This window comes from Micromys minutus (assembly GCF_963924665.1).
Source record: "Micromys minutus genome assembly, chromosome: 1".
NCBI lineage: Eukaryota > Metazoa > Chordata > Mammalia > Rodentia > Muridae > Micromys > Micromys minutus.
In genome coordinates, this window is record NC_137969.1 from 83,864,864 (window position 1) to 83,881,498 (window position 16,635).

Consider the following 16,635-nt stretch of genomic DNA (forward strand, 5'->3'; position numbering starts at 1 on the left):
CATGTGAGACAGGGCCTTAAAGCCTAGTCCAAAGATTCTGGGGTGCCACTCACTTTTGTTATTTCAGTAACAAATGGGAATTAGAAAGTGTGGTGGGTTAAGGAGAAGGGATAGGGAGAGCAACGGTGAGTTTTCCAGGAAGGTGGCCGGAAAGGTAGGACATAAATAATGTTCTATTCTCCTTGGATCCTGTCCAACAAGAGAACATTATGTCAGGAGGTCCCGGGCGTCACTCTTGGCAGGGAAATCTCTGGTTGCTGGTGGCTCGTGTTATCCTGCACCATAGGCTGTTGTGGTTGGTTGTAGAGAAATAATGGTTCCCCTGGGACCTGGAAGACCTGGCAAACCTCCTCGGCCTGGTGAATACACAAATGCAAATAACGAACAATCCTCACAGGACACCTCTGCCGTGAGTTTTCACCCCTCCTCAGGTATACAGAAATAGCTGGGGATTTGCAGTGATCTGTGTTATTTCTAAAGCCGTTCAGATAAATCAGCAGATAGTATTTCTTTATCCTACAGAAACAATGTAAGCAGACTGTAACCATAGATGGTCTGATTATCTATTTATAGGAAAGATCAGAAGTTGCATATTAATCAAAGTATAAATGATAAAGACATCTTTGCCCAGCACAGGATACAGCTTTCTAGGGTGTCTGTGAGTCAAAGCAGGATGACACAGGTTCACACGTAATCTCTAACAAATGTACATCAGGAGGTCCCTAGGATGAGAAACACTTACAGTCCTAAAATCATAAAAGACCAACTTTAGAGTCTTAGAGCCATTTTTAAATGTCTCCCCTCAGTCTCTGCCCACATTATCTTCTACCCTGGTACAAAGAGACATCTCTAAAGAGCTGCTGGGAAAGACGTGGTATCCTTCAGGTCAGAGCAGTGTACGGGAGACCCAAGTTAGAACCGTGATATCCAGTGGTAAAATGCTACCTTGCCTTCATCCTCAGGGAGCTGCAAGACCTTGATATGCCCAGGTGTGGTGGCTCAGGCTCATAATCCCAGAGCTTGAGAGGCTGAGACGTGAGTACTGCCTTGAGTTCAAAGCCAACCTGGGCTACATGGTTGTGGTGGTTTGAATTAAAAATGGCTTCAGGAATTTTGTGAATTCAAATCCTTGATCCCCTGTTGTGGGGGCAATGGAGGCAGGCACATCCGCCTCACCCGCTTTTTACTTCATGCTTGCATTTGAAGAAGTGAGCTCTCAGCTTCCTGCCCCGGCCGCCATGCCTCCCCCCTTAGTGAACTCTAACTCTCCGGAACTGTAAGTCCATATAAACTCTCCCATGTAGTGCTTTGGTCGAAGTGTTTTATCACTGCAACAGAAAAGTAACAATAGTGAATCCCAGGTAAGCTTGGGTTACAAAATGAGACTCTATCTAAAAATAACAATAAGCCTGTGGAAGCGGGGAGAGTGGAGTGGGAAGAGGAAACTGAGTCATTTAGGTTCACAAATTGATTCCCCAGCTTTTCAAGGACATACTAGTAATAACAATGATGTGTTTGGGTGCCCCATGAGAAAGTGAAAAACCAAAAAAACAGCAGTGTGGGTGTGTGTGGGTGTGGGTGTGTGTCTGTGTGTGTGTCTCTGTGTCTGTGTATGTTCTGTGTGTGTCTCTGTGTCTGTGTGTGTGTGTGTCTGTGTGTGTGTGTCTCTGTGTCTGTGTGTGTGTCTCTGTGTGTGTGTCTGCCTGTATGTGTGTGTGTGTGTTCTCTGTGTGTGTTCTGTGTGTGTCTCTGTGTCTGTGTGTTGTGTGTGTCTGTGTGTCTGTCTGTGTGTGTGTCTCTGTGTCTGTGTGTTGTCTCTGTCTGTGTGTGTCTGTGTGTCTGTCTGTGTGTGTCTGTGTGTGTGTCTCTGTGTGTGTGTCTGTCTGTCTGTATGTGTGTGTCTGTGTGTGGTGTTTTTTACTCTAAAATCAGGTTCCCACCCACTGGGAGTGATTGTTTTCTATCTACTTGTCTGATATATGGTCTGGTATGTTCATATGTGTATGTGTACTTGGCTAGAAGGTAGCTCATGTAATACTGTCCTGCTGAGCAAAGGGATTGTTACAGCTCTCTGCGGCTCTTAAACCAATGGAAAAGAGATGGCCATGACGACAGGCCTTGAAACTGCTTAGCTGAGCTGTGGTTCCTTCATTTACATGTGGGGAAATGGGCCTGGACAGCTCGGCCCACATTCTTTCCCCTTGCCTGGACCAGCACGAAGCATAAAGTTCTCCTTTGGTTGGAAGCAAGTGAGCTCCAAGGTTCTCTGTCAGTGGGGAAGGGGCCTCGGTGGAAATCACTACCTGGGAGATGTATCTAACATGGCTGTAGGTGGCTCTGGGGGAAGCTGACTCTGAGAGGACCCAGCAGCTGCATGAAAGAACATACATATACTGGGCTACTTCCTGTTCTAGTGGCTACTTACCCTTAGAATGCTCAGGCTGACTCCTCGGTGCCAACTGTAGCCCTTGAGACAAAAGAAAAGAAGAAAATTGAATTCCAGGTGAGGAGAGAAATCAGGTTCCCCAACCCAGATTCTGAGTCACGTGAGGCCCCAGGAGATGTCACGTGCCTCCAATTTTCCATATTCAATACAAATCACAGCTACCCTCTGTGTTACACACACACACACACACACACACAGAGTCTTCCTGTCTTAAGCACTAGTCAATATTTCTTCTTGCTCTAGCCCTCTTTCAACATGAAAAAAAGAATCAAGAGGAGGATATGGAGATTATAGGAGTGAAGAAGTGAGTGCCAAGGAGAAGCCAACTGTCCTGGAGAGATGGCTCACTGGTTAAGAGCATTGACTGCTGTTCCAGAGGTCCTGAGTTCAAATCCCAGCAACCACATGGTGGCTCATAACCATGTGTAATATAATCTGATACTCTCTTCTGGTGTGTCTGAAGACAGCTACAGTGTACTCATATATATATGTACTCATATATATATATATATATAGATATAGATAGATAGATAGATAGATATAGATATAGTAATTTTAATTTTTTTTAAAAAAGAAACAGTTTTTAAATGGAGAGGTGGCTCATATGTTAAGAGCTCTGGCTTCTCTTCCAGAGGTTCTGAGTTCAATTCCTGGCAACCACATGGTGGTTCACAACCATCTATAATGTGGTCTTGGTGCCCTCTTCTGGAGTACAGCCAGAACACTGAATAATAAATAAATAAATAAATAAATAAATAAATAAATAAATAAATAAATAAATAAATAAAATCTTTTTTTAAAGAAAGGAGAAGCCAACCATTTACAATAGCTTCTCCTGGTCAGCAGTGAGACCTCCTACAACAGGAACCAAAACTTGACTTCACCCATGTATGTGTCTTAGGGTTTTACTGCTGTGAACAGACACCATGACCAAGGCAACACTTATAAAGAACATCATTTAATTGGAGCTGGCTTACAGATTCAGAGGTTCAGTCCATTATTATCAAGGTAAGAACATGGCAGCATCCAGGTAGGGATGGTGCAGGAGGAGCTGAGAGTTTTACATCTTTATCTGAAGACCACTAGTGGAAGACTGACTTCTAGACAGCTAGGATGAGGGCCTTAAGCACACACCCACAGTTACACACCTACTCCAACAAGGCCATACCTCCTAATAGTGCCACGCCCTGGGCCAAGCATATACAAACCATCAAGGTGTGTCTATGCTTCCAAATGGCTGGCTGAGGTCCTCAGCATCCCCAGGCTTCAGGTCTTTTGGCTTTGAACCCTGGTGAGAGCCTTTGGTCTCAAGGGCAACAGCAGACAGACCCAAACTGGCAACACTATAGGCCAGCATATGAGTCCTGGCATTGTGACCTCAGCTGTTCCACACACAAACAGATGGTCAGCCTACCCTTGCCTAAGCCTGTAAATTACATAGGACAGTGGCCTGGTCCCAGGGGACTGTTGTGGGGAGGTTAGGAAGTCGAAGAACATCTGGTCCTTCCATCATGTCAGCCAAGAGGACAGAACTGAAGAAAACTAACCTGGTAAAGGAAGAGTGTTGCTGGGCACAGGAGGGCCTCTGTGGGCTCCTGCCCAACAGAGGCAGGGCAGAGGCAGGACAGAGGGGCCACTGGAAGGGATCCTCTGAGCCTCCCGACTTTCTCTGATCAGGGCACAAAGCAGCCTCTTGCCTGGAATAGGTGTGAAACTTGTTCCTGGCTTTGGGGTGGGAAGGAAAGGGGCCGCACTGCCCCTGTTTGAGACCAGTGCTCTTCATGACTGCTCACAGTCCAGGTCCCTGCCAAGGTCTCTAACTGGTGGATCTAAGGCTCCAACCTTGGTAGATTATTAGGCCCGCTTTTTAGATAAGGAAATGGAGGCCCTGACACTCAGTAAGATGCCCATATTGGTATTAAAAGAGGGGACAGCTGGACTTAGAACCCAAGACACTCTCTTGAAACATTCTTCTGGGGCCTTCCTAAAAGTTGTTCATGAGGGCTTTCTCTATCTGAATAGGTGCACACACACTCATTAGAACAGATAACAAGCCCAGGTTCAGTGGCCAGAGCAGAGAGGCTGCTGGGACCATGTGAGCCTGCATGTAAGTGCAGATCACAGAGTTAGTTCCTGGGGGTCAGTCCTGAGATGTGGCCTGAGATGTTTCCTCTCTCTGCAGAAAAAGAACTACAAGACCATTTGCATGGAACTGAAGCCAGAGCTGACACAAGTAAGCTGTTTTGAAATTACACTAGCAGCCAGGTCTGAGATCCACGAGGAGGTAATTGGAGACAGGGTCAGCTTCTATTATTGGTGGCCAAAGCCTATCCTATGTGCTGGGGTACATAAGAGATAAGTTCCTTGTCTTCATAATTCTTCACCCCGGCAACCAGTCAGGTGCACAAGCAACCTAGAATGTCAGCTGGGTTGCCTTTGACACTGAGAATGAATGTAGAAGACGGGGGGGTGGGTGGCTCGTTTTAGACAAAGTGGTTGGGAAAGCAGGTACGTGAGGACTAGATGCTGGCAAATCAGAGTCTGAGAAAGAAGCTTCTAGATGGAGGGAGGCAGCAGCCTGTGGTGGGAAGAAGCTTGGCTGTGCAGGGGAGCAGGAGGGGTGAGGAAAGTTGGGGCCCCGAGCCAAGGGAAGAGTGGAGCACACTGAACTCATGGAGGACAGAAGAGGGTGGAGGGAACTTCTGCCCATGCAGGGCCACCAGCTTTTGTGTCCTGTCTCAAGGGAGGAACAAGATTCAGGGTTGGCTCCCTAGCCTCTGTAATCCCACCCACACTGGTGTTTCCAGAGCTTCTATGTTTCTGTTTCCGTCCACAGATACTTGATTTCAAAGGATTTAAGCAAGAAGGGCTATTCATCAGAAAAGGGATGACGCAGGAGCTCAAGGTCAGTGTTTGGGCCCACATGGGGACAGATCAGCATGGTGAAGGGGTGGCCAGCCAGCTAACATCTGAGTGTTGGTACCTGCGGCCTGGAGGCTCCGCTCACGCCAGCTCTTACTTTTTAAACCTGTTAGTTTGAAACTATTTGATTTACCTAGAACTTGCAAAAAAATGTCTCAGTGGATTCTAGTGCACATTTCCCCAGTGCCTACCAACACTGCCAGTTTTTCAATTACTTTATTCTGTTTTCCTTTCTACACACACGTGTGTACACAGAAAGACACACACACACACACAGAGAGAGAGAGAGAGAGAGAGAGAGAGAGAGAGAGAGACAGAGACAGAGACAGAGAGAGACAGAGAGAGACAGAGAGAGACAGAGAGAGACAGAGACAGAGAAACAGAGACAGAGAGAGAGGGAGAGAGAGCGCACGAGAGAGAGCCCTCCATGCTTTTAATTCAACCAACCTGTGATTTTTAAATATTTGGTAAAACATTACAGATATTTTCTGTCACTTTCTAAACAAGACAGTATAACAATCATTTGTAGAGCATTAACTTGCATTGTGTGTTTAAGTGATCTAGGGATGATTTAATGTGTATGGGAGTATATGGGAGTGTGCTCGGGATGGAGGGGATGCCTACATTGGCAGATGTGAATATCTGCAGAATTTCTGAAGCCAGTTTCTCTCAGATACAGAGGAACTGCTGTGGGCTACTTAAGTCTTCCCTTTTCTGGATAATGGTGGGTGGGTATCTGACTGTATCTGTCTCCCTTTTCTGGATAATGGTGGGTGGGTATCTGACTGTATCTGTCTCCCTTTTCTGGATAATGGTGGGTAGGTATCTGACTGTATCTGTCTCCCTTTCCTGGGCTCTTCCCTTGGCCTTCATCATGAAGAGTCCTGAAACTAATCCCCCATGGATACCCAGAATTAATGACAGTGAACATTTTCTGAACCATTTGAGAGTTACATTTATCTAAATTTTTAATGTACTTTCTAAAGTCAAGCATGTTCTCTAATACATTTTCATGTGTAATTGTCCAAACTAAGTCATTAACAAAGCTTTTATTTTGGTATTACTGGGATGTTTCATTACTTTAACAACAAAACCAATTGGCCTAGGCTCTAATCCCTGTGGTGTGTTACCTCTAGTCTCCCTCCCCACCCCTCTCTCTGCACTGCTTTCTTAAGTAGCCTCCCTTTCTTCTGTCTTCTGCTAAGGGTTGGGCAGATCCTATTCTGTCAAATCTTTCTCTGATTTATCACTTTGTCTGCCACTCAATTAGCCATCACTGTCAAACGGGTGCTTCCTTCTACAGACTTTGCCTTCACTGTTTGGGATTAAAGGTATGTACTAAGGGTATATCTGTATCCTAGCCAGAGGGATAAAGGTGTGTGCTAAGGGCTGAGCCACACACTCAAAGTAGGTATTTTCAGTAAATAGCACAGTCTCCATGTTCACAGAGTGATGGTCAAATACCCTGCAACAATTTGTCTCATTTCTAGGTTTAGGTTGGGTGTTTCAGGCAAACTACAGCTCTGCTTTTTTCGGTGTGTCTCTGCTGCAGGGCTTTCCCAGTTCTTCCCTCTCTTCTATATCATAGCGCCCCACGGACCTGCCCTTGTTGACCTCACTGTGTCTCTCACACTTGTTTCCCCAGAACGAACTCAGGGAGGTGAGAGAAGAACTCACGGAGAAAATGGAAGAGATAAAACAGGTAACAGCATATTGGCTTCAGCCAGAGAAGAGATGCTTTGAGGAAAATGGGATTGCTAGCTCCGAATGGGAAGGCAAGCAGGACTTCTGTGGAAAAGCAGAAAAGCTAACATGCACCTGGCCCCATGGTGTTCCAACCCTGGTCAGAGCAGAACATTCCTTCTTCTTCCAGGCTTAAGCCCACTTTTCAGTTGACTAAGGATCCTCCCTGGTGTGCGAAGGTTGGTGGTGATGTGGTGTCAGCAATGGGGGCAGAGGAGCTAACTAGGAATCTGGAGACAGTCACAGACTATCTTTCCTACACATCTTATTTCTGTGATACCGTCATCAGTAGCTTACTGAGGGAACAGGGCATAAGCAAGAAGGCGCGATTCAAGCTGTGGTCTGAGCTCCACAGGGAAACCCTGTCAACGCTCGTGATAGCAATGGCATGGTGGCACCTGTACCCTCTACCCATCATAGTCTTCTCAGGAAGCAAGTGGGTTATATAGCCCTTTATTCATCTCTTCCTAATATCCAGCTGCTGTCCTTTACTTAAAATGCCCAGGTTCTCTGGCTTCAGTAGCACCCTTTGTACCTTGTTAAATCATGCTTTTCTTCCTCATTAGATAAAGGATATAATGGACAAAGACTTCGATAAACTTCACGAATTTGTGGAAATTATGAAGGTAAGCTTTCATTTCGTGCCTTCCATGGGTCACCTGGGAAACAACAGGAGAGAGGCCAGGCCCCTGCCCTTGAGGTATCCGTAACCCACTAGATAGAATTGGATGCTAAGTTACAGGCTGTCTGATAATTAGGGGTTTAGAAGAAGGAGTAATGAGTGAGCGTGGGGGTTAGGAGACAAGTCCTCAGAGAAAATGTGAGCCCTAAGGCTTGATGATTATGTTGGGAACTTAATATAAATATAACGAAGGCCCAGTGTGGTTCCCCTTTGACTCAGAAAACAAAGAGGATAATCTGGACCATGGAGCAATGGTTGCAGACATTAGTCTGTTTCACAATGACTTGCAACAAGAGCCCCAGTTGTGAACATTCAGATGAGTTCCCCTCAATAGAACCTTGAGAATCCCTGACTCAAGCAATTGCTCTAGTGTTTTCAAGATTTCTACTAGGCTTACCAAATGATTAAAATCCATGGGCTGGAGATATTGCTCAGTGGTTAGAGCACTGCCTGCTCTTCCAGAGGTTCTCAGTTCAAATCCCAGCAACTACATGGTGGCTCACAACCATCTTTAATGGGATCCAGTGCCCTCTTCTGGTGTGTGTGAAGACAGCTACACTGTACTTACATATAATAAATATATAAATCTTTTAAAAGAGATATTTAAAATTCATGACAAACCCACAGTCATGTGGTCAATGATAAGCAGAGAAAATAATGTGCATCCATAATTTTAGGATGGCTTCTTTGCATCATAGGATAGATATCCTAAGGATACCCCAGGAGCACATTAAAAACACCCATACACTCACTCACACGGCGTACTGAACAAAAACTTCCTCAAGGTGGAGTTATGTAAGTGCCACAGATGACTTTAAAATGTGTATGTGTGTATCTGTGTGTGTGCATAGATGCACATATATATATTAAGGTAGTCTTTGTAGTACATTTTGGACTCCAATGTTTGATTACTCCTGCCTTACCCCCGACCCCCGAGTGCTGGGATTGCAGGCCCACCTCACACACTTGGCTCCTTTGCACAGGATCTAAAGATGTGCTCTTAGATGCAAACCAGGTCCTTGAACATATTCATCAATCTGCACGTTGAAATGAGGTCAGAGAGTCCTGTCTTACTGCCAACCCCCCCCCCCAACCCAGACTTTCTTATAACAGATCAGAATCTGAGGATGAAGTCCCAGCAGCAATAATATACGTTTCTTCAAGGTTGAGAACCATATTTTTAAACATGATGAAGGTGATTTTTTTGGCGGTATATGTGATTGGACCCCAGGCTCTCACAAAGCTAGGTAGCCATTAGACCACTGAGCTGGATCCAGCTCTGGGATAAAAGGTGGTTCTCAAATGTCCGGGAGAAGAAAAGGGATATGTAATGATGTAGGACCATTGCTTGACTCTATGAGGAAAAACCAATCCACTAGCAATGTAAGCTGAACTGGCCTATAAAGTAAAATTAAAAAATAAAAACCAGTAAGAAAGTGTTATAAATCTAAATGATAAAATATTGATATATTTGCCTATACAAACATTTTTTTAAAAGAATTAGGATGGAAAAATAACCATATACAGAATTCAAAAACAATTTAAGGAAATAGATGTCTATAAATGTGGTAAGAGACAAATGGTTTTTAATCTATAAAGTATATACAAAACAACGGGAAATAAACGAGAAGAGGGGCTTGGACAGACAGGCCGGCAAGAACAAGACAAAGACACAAAGCACACAAGCAGCTTTGCTCCCACACTATCAGGTCTGTGCACATAATGTCACAAAGCTGGGGCTGAGGGATCAACCCACTGCTCTTGAAGCACATCTCTGTTTGGTTCCCAGCATCCACAGCGGGTGTCTCACTCCAGTACCAGGACAATCTGATGGATCTGCCCTTGGGACAAACACCCCCCCCCCAACACACACACACATACACATACACAGCAGCTAAAAAAATAAGTAATACAACTTATACTACACAAATTAGCAAACTGTAGATTTATGACAATGAAGATTAATTTATTGAAAATGGAATGTTAAAAAAAAATAGGCACCACTGATTCAACTCTGTTGCTCAATATTTACCCCATGAGAATCTTTAAAAACTGTCAGCATAAGTATGTATCAACTATTTTCATTTCAGAATTACTGAGAATAGCAAACAGGCACAACCACAATTTCCAACAGCAGAGGAGTAGTTGAATTATGGTTTCTCCATACATTACTATTAGGGTATATTAAAGGCAAAGCTAATAAAGAATGCTTATCATGAACTATAAGTAAGGTAAGTAGACTAATCTCAACTAGGTGAAAATGTAAAAACATATAAAGAAAAAAGATTGGGAAGAAATGTACCAAAAAAAAGGCAAATAGTAATCTTAAGGGAGAGGCAAAAAGGTTCATTTTAAAAAATATTCTCCTGTTTTATCCAGCATTTTTGCAAAGGGCTTGTGCTATTTCTAAATTAACATGCAAACACCATAAGCATTTTATCAGGGGTCACTCTGAATGTGGAAAAGCACAAAGAAAGCTATTTCTGGCCAGGGGGTTGGGGGAGGAACAGCTTGGGAACAGCAGGGGCATAGCTGTGTTTCCCAGTCTGGAAGACAGGCCACGGTAGGGTCATTTGGGAGAAACTGAAAAATAAAACTGCATAGCCACACAGTGAACAATGGCGGGCTTTTAGAAACAGCTGACATACTGGGACTTGTCTCAGGAGATTCCTAGGGAACACGTGGGGACATGTGAGCAGGTGGGGAAGGTCTGCAACCTCCCCCAGCTGTGATATGGGGGTCGTGGAGAAGGGGGCTCAGGGAAGAGGGGAGAAGTCAAAGGAGACGGGGTGGTTCTTGGTGACAGATTCCAGGATAGTGAAGTCTTAGGAGTGAGTGTCCATGGTGACACCAGAGTTTCCACCAGGATGGACAAAGGCTGTGGAGAAAAGGACAATGACAGTGGGGGTGGAGGCTGATTTAGGAGACATTGGGTGAGACTAGGAGAGTGGAGTGTGCTCAGCCTGAGGGGTGTGTTTGACCTGAAGGAGATTGTGATGCTATTCTCATGTATATTCATGTCTACAAATGCTCACACAGCTGTCCTGGGGGGACCCTACCCCCCACCCCGGGGTGTGAGTGCTGCCTCCTCAGCTTTCTCAGATCAAATCAGTTCAGTCTTTTTACATTAGAATCACTGTCACTTGGAGTAAACTATTTTTTTATTCATATTTTCTGACAGTCAGTCCGCACCCAGTACTGTTGATAATGAATATTGTCAGTTACAGCTTCTACACCCTTAGGGTTTCTTCGTTCTGTTATTATTTTTATCTGGCTTTTCCCGTGTCAGATTCTGTAGGTTATTTTGACTTAGTTAGTTCTCAATGAATAATAAATGAACTGTGCTGTTTTAACTACGGTCTTCTATTTCATTTTTATGGTTTATTTTTTATTATTTTAAGTGTGTGTGTGTGTGTGTGTGCGTGTGTTGGTAGGGAAGGGTAAATGCACAAGGTGTCCAGAAGTGTTGTGTCCCCTGAAGTGAGAGTAACAGGCAATGTGTGAGCTTCCCGAAGTGAGTGCTACTAGGAGCTAAACTTGGGTCTTCTGGAGAGTTCTCTTAGCCACCAAGCCGCCTACTCAGCTCTAGCTTGGCTTTGCTCCTTTTATTTTTTGGTTTTTCTACTACTGTGTTGTTTAAAAAGGGGTTGGAAGTGTCAAACAGTGACGTCGACGAGCCTCTGAGATCACAACGTTGTCTCAGAGGCACCGACTCAGCTCATCTCCGGATGAGGCGGAACAGCGCCTAGCCTCTGGCTGGCCTAGAGGCCACGGTCAGTCTGTACGCCTCTGCCTGTGCTCTAGCCTCATCATGGAGGGGTGGAAGGTCACTGTCAGGGACATGCTCTATTCCCCACCTAAGCCAAGTCTAGAGAGGATTCTCAAAGTATGAGGCAGAAGTGGTTTGGAGGGAGGGGAGATCCCCAGCTCTTCGGGAGAGGGGTTCTAGCCTTGGGTTCTTTCTTGAAGGAAATGCAGCAGGATATGGATGAAAAGATGGATGTTTTAATTAATATTCAGAAGAACAACAAGCTGTAAGTGTCCTCCTCATCCCTAAAGGCTCCTCCTTTCACTTTGTTCAGTGCCCAGGGGTCTCAGAGAGTGCACTCCTCAAGGAACTATCTTGGCTCTACCGTTACAATGGCTGGTAGTCAAGATCTTCCATGCACATGTGTACCGGTAGAAACAGTCTCCCCAAATCTCTGCCCCCTCCCAACCCACCAGTCCCTTTCAAAACCAACCAAAGGAGCAGCAGAGATTCGGGCAGATAGGAAAGATGAACAAAGGCTCCCAGGCCACCGAAGAACCCAATGGAGTACCACTGGCTAGCGACAAGATGGTGGTACCAACAAAAACAACAAAAAGTCCACCGGATCCCCTTCACTCGTGTCAGAGTTGCTGCGTAAGTGAACTCCTACCCACCCTCAGCACTGGCTCTGGAGCCCTGGGCTGTTCCTATCCTGACTTCCCAAGAACTCTTGCCTCGTCCTATTGCCAGCCCTTGGATGCATCCCTTAGTCTAGAAACCTTCTGCAGTTGCCCCGCCTTCTAGGCTGTGGTGAGTCTTAAACCACGACTGTGCAGTCAACCTTGGAAGTGCCTGCTCCTGAGATCTGCTCAGTTACTCTGTCCTTTCCTATAGCAAAACCTGATGAGGTGCCCAGCAGGCTGGCCAACTCCAACCAGGAAAAAATGATCTTTCTTGTGCCGTTTCTGTCCTCTGCAGGAGAAATGTTTGTTGTGTGCCCTAAAGACCAACTGCAAGCGGGGGTAGGTAGATCCATACAAGAAGTGCCTTCTCTCAGTTGGGTGTCTTGTTATCCCAAAGGGAGTATGCCTCAACTTCCTTTTGCAGCAAACCCCACCTGTGGTTGTACAGGGACTAGGGACTGTAAATGGATTCTGCCACCCAGAATAACCACCCAGGCATAGAGGATGTGGCACCAGGAAAGAGGATTTGGGTGGCCAAGCCTAAGGTTGTTGTCCACAAGCTTGCTTGGTGGGGAGGGTATGCCTTTATCAGCAGCCTCAGCCTGGCCCCAGGTCCCCGACATTTCTTCTACCCAGCAGGAGACCATCACACCATGCCTGGGCACCGTTTTCACCCTTGTCATCTGGAGCTGCTTTCTGATTTATCTATATCTCAACCTTGATGAGATGGAGTATGTGCTTCCAACCTAGCATGGCCATGGAGGTCACAGCAGCTCTGGTCCATCTCCTCCTGCCTCCACAAGCTGCACAGCAGGGTTTTCTGCTCTCCTAAACATCCTCCCGCCCCTGCCCAGGCTTCCACCTGGAGATTAAAGAGTTTCATTTAAAGCAAAAAGGTTGTCACCATTTTGAGTACAGACCCAACATTTGGTTGCCTGTAGCATTACTTTTTTGTTCTAAATCAGCATATTTCAAACCCCCACCTCCTCTTCTTCTCCCTGTTGGCTGGTGGGACATTCTGAGTGATCTCAGGCTTGTCTCTCTCTCCACTTCACTGGGACCTAAAGAGTTCCAGGTCATAGCCCCAGATAATTCCAAAACATAGAGCATCAGCCTGTGTAGACTTAAAACACCCACCTGCTGCCCTGCCTACTGATTCTCCGAAACCTCAGCTCCTGTAGTGTTTCCTGGATGTCATGGCTGACAAAGGCAACCTCTGAGCCTCTGAGAACTGGGTTGTTCCCTCGGAGGTGTTATCACTGAGAGTTTGGTGCTCTTCTTGGGTTCTGGTGAAGTTAGCTTACTTTTCCTCTTTGAGGGATTTTTCTGCTTCCCTCCTTTCCTCCCTCCCTTCCTTTCTCCCTTCCCCCCTTCCTACACTCCTAAAAAGCAATGTCCTTTCAAAGACCTTCACAAATTGGACATGAGTGGACATGGTGGTGCTTTCCAGGATCACATGGAAGACAGACAGTTCAAGGCCAGCCTGGTCTACAGAGGGATCTCTAGGGCAGCCAGAGCTACACTGTGAGGTCCTACCTCAAACAAACAAGCCCACCTCAAGTCCCTAAGTAAGGAAAGATAAAACTGGTTGCTAGCTTAGAATGAGAAAACAGTTAAATCAGTGCTTACTCCACCGTGGGTCTCAGGCTTTGGCTTGGGGTTAACAGGTCTCAGTGTCCACTACACACTGACCCTTTCACTTTTTTACTTTGTTGGATGCTCCCCTTGTAGACAGTTTGTTAATCAGCTTTGTACTGACAACAGAGTAACACAAACACATTTGGTGCCTCTAATACACATTTTAAAACAAAAGCCAAAACACAACATGGGCCTTGTTATTCCAAGGAGTCTGTAGTCTGAAAGGAGCTATGGTGAACACAGGCCACATACTATATGCTATATGCATCCGTAAGAAAGCACGGTAACCAACCAGGAGGCCAACAGGAGATGCTGGGCCAGCCCTGCCCTTGTTCCTGTCTTCACCATTAACATTTCCACAACTAGAACAACTTCCAGCTAGAAGAAATGAGTCTTGCTTTGCTAAGAACCAAGTGTCATCAGGACTTATGTTACTGTTGGAAGGAAGCTTTGGAGGAGAATCCACCCTTGTCTTTCCCAGGCTTAATGGCTGCCTCCGTTTCTCAGCCAGTGCCCTCCTATCCTCAAAGTCAGCTATAGCTGGTGGGGCCTGACTCGGGTTGTATGATGCTAACACACCTCACCTCCCTTCGGGTTTCACCTAAAGGCCCTCATGTTCACATTGGGCCCACTCAGATAACCCAGCATCTTCTCATGGTACTCAGTGTTTAGCAATCTCAGTTCCTCATTGCTACCTAATGGAACAGAACAGTAGACCTTGTGTCGTTTGGAGGGCACACTCTGCCTACCGTTGTGACATCTCAGGGCCCTAACCCCTGCTGAATGACCAAACCCATGACACTTTGGAATGGTGTGCTGTTCTTTAGGATGATGGTTTTAAAAGAGGCCCACGTGCTCCATTGCTATTCTTTCAATAAAAGAATCTAACACACACCTTCCCCTGCCCCCGTGAGCTAGATGTAGTCACTAATCAATAGGATGAGGCAGAGATACTGCAGGTCACTTTGGAGATCCAGCGGTTTCCTTCCTTCCGTCTTGTTCCCTTCAGAAGCCAGTTGCCATACTTTGAGGACACTGAAGCTGTCCTACAGCAAGTGACTAAAGCCCTCTGCCAGGAACCCTCTAACAGACCATATGAGGAGCGGGTCTCACTGGGAATGTAGCTCAGCTGACTGTGTAGCATGCAGAAAGGGCTCAGCACAAAGCTGGCCCCACGAACCCGTGAGAACCTCTCTGATCTCTTTTATAAGGGCACTCCATTCACAAGGGCTCCATTTTTAGATAGTTTATTCCTTGTGCAGTTATTGGAGAGCTAATCATCTTCAAAGGCATCACCTGCACATTTTAGGGGCAGGTAAAACTATAACGTCTCTACTTCTGTACTGTGGACAACCTCTAGGCTCTAATTCATGGCTCTTCACTGTTTTCCACAAACTGTTCTCTTCCTTCTTGGGAAACCGAGGGCTGAAACTAAGTGTCTTTATTAACCTCGAGGCCCCAGAATGAACACACAGCTCCCTGAATAAATATATGGTGTTTGCTCAGCATCACCCTTCCGAAGGTCAGAAGTTAAAATTCAAATTAACACTCAAAGAAACATGACTAGTTCTAGTCTAAAGTCTATGTTAATTTACAGTTGGAAAGAAAACTACAATACAACCCCCGTCCTGTTTTTCATTAAAAATATAAACAGCCTTTTCCCTCTGAATCAATGTCTGTTACCAGCATTGGATTAATTAGGAAATGTTTCCCCAGCCCTCTGCTTACTAACATTCATCTGCTAGATTATTCTTCCTAGGACGGCTGCAATGGGAATATAAAATTGTTTAAGAGGAAACTTGAACAAACTTGAACCATGATCTCAAATCACAGCCTCAGGATTCAAGCTCTGATCTGTCCCCCAGGCTATATCCACCCGTCTTCCCTGAGCCTCCCTGTCCTGCCACATGCCACACAGTCAGGGATAAATTGTCCCACCTGTGCCCCTAAAATCCCAACAGGGGTCCTTGTCCTCTCTTGGTTTTCTGACAGCTAGAGCACAGGTGATCCCTAGCCAGCACCGGTCAGTGGTCCCCAGCAGGATTTCCTTTAGCCCATCTGTTTACCTGTCTGCTTGGTGCCCTGGAGGAGACATCCAGGAGACCTGGGTGTTATAGAGTGCTGAGCCCCCCCCAACCGCCCCCCCCCCCAGGAACTGGGCCCAGCACTCCTGTCCAGAGCTCTGAGGATTCCTGAGAAGGCAAATCAAGAACAAAGCCCACAGTGAACATGTAAAGAAAGATCCGTCCTGTGTCACCCTGTTCACCCTTTTCTCACCCCCTTCACACATGCACCTTTGCTGCAGGCCAAGCCCAGTGAGCCACCTCTGCAAGCTCTGAAGACTTTTCCTGGAGGAGCTGAAGGTAAGAGAAGACAGGAACGACACGGATGCACTGGTGACGCTCCATCTCTTGTTGTTGGTTGTGAGTGAATTAAAACACGTGTAAAGCATGTTGGTACCACTTGCTCACTCACTCTTGGCATTTTCTTTCTCATAGCAAACAAGCAAGTTCCACGGGACTCCCCCTACCCACGTTTGGGTTTTGAGTAGCTCAAACTAGCCAGAGTTGCTATGCAACTGAAGCTGGTCTTGAACCCCTGATCCTCCTTCATCCACTTCCCAGATACTGGGATTACAGGCATGTTTCATCATTCCTGACTCCATGGGATTTTAATATTTCATATCTATTGCCAAACTCTCACTCTCCATATTCCCATATATGCCTTAATCCAAGTTCTAGGCATCTATAATCTGAATCACAATTGTTTCTGG

The 16,635-nt window shown here is 45.8% G+C and overlaps 1 protein-coding gene across 4 annotated transcripts; it reads left to right on the forward strand.

The window, feature by feature from the left end:
* Positions 1-3,957: 3,957 nt before the first annotated feature.
* TEX35 (testis expressed 35) lies at positions 3,958-12,974 on the forward strand (the record flags this gene model as incomplete). Of its 4 annotated transcripts, none has more annotated exons than XM_080922132.1 (9): positions 3,958-3,996; positions 4,629-4,679; positions 5,283-5,351; positions 7,014-7,070; positions 7,678-7,737; positions 11,763-11,827; positions 12,018-12,195; positions 12,520-12,563; positions 12,861-12,924. In XM_080922132.1, the coding sequence occupies 9 exons, from the start codon at positions 3,958-3,960 to the stop codon at positions 12,922-12,924; spliced, it is 627 nt and encodes a 208-aa protein (XP_080778258.1). The 4 variants fall into 4 exon arrangements, with proteins under 4 accessions (XP_080778258.1, XP_080778259.1, XP_080778256.1 ...); XM_080922133.1 differs by having other exon boundaries at positions 12,864-12,924; XM_080922130.1 differs by lacking the exon at positions 12,520-12,563 and having other exon boundaries at positions 12,861-12,974.
* Between the last annotated feature and the right edge of the window lie 3,661 nt (positions 12,975-16,635).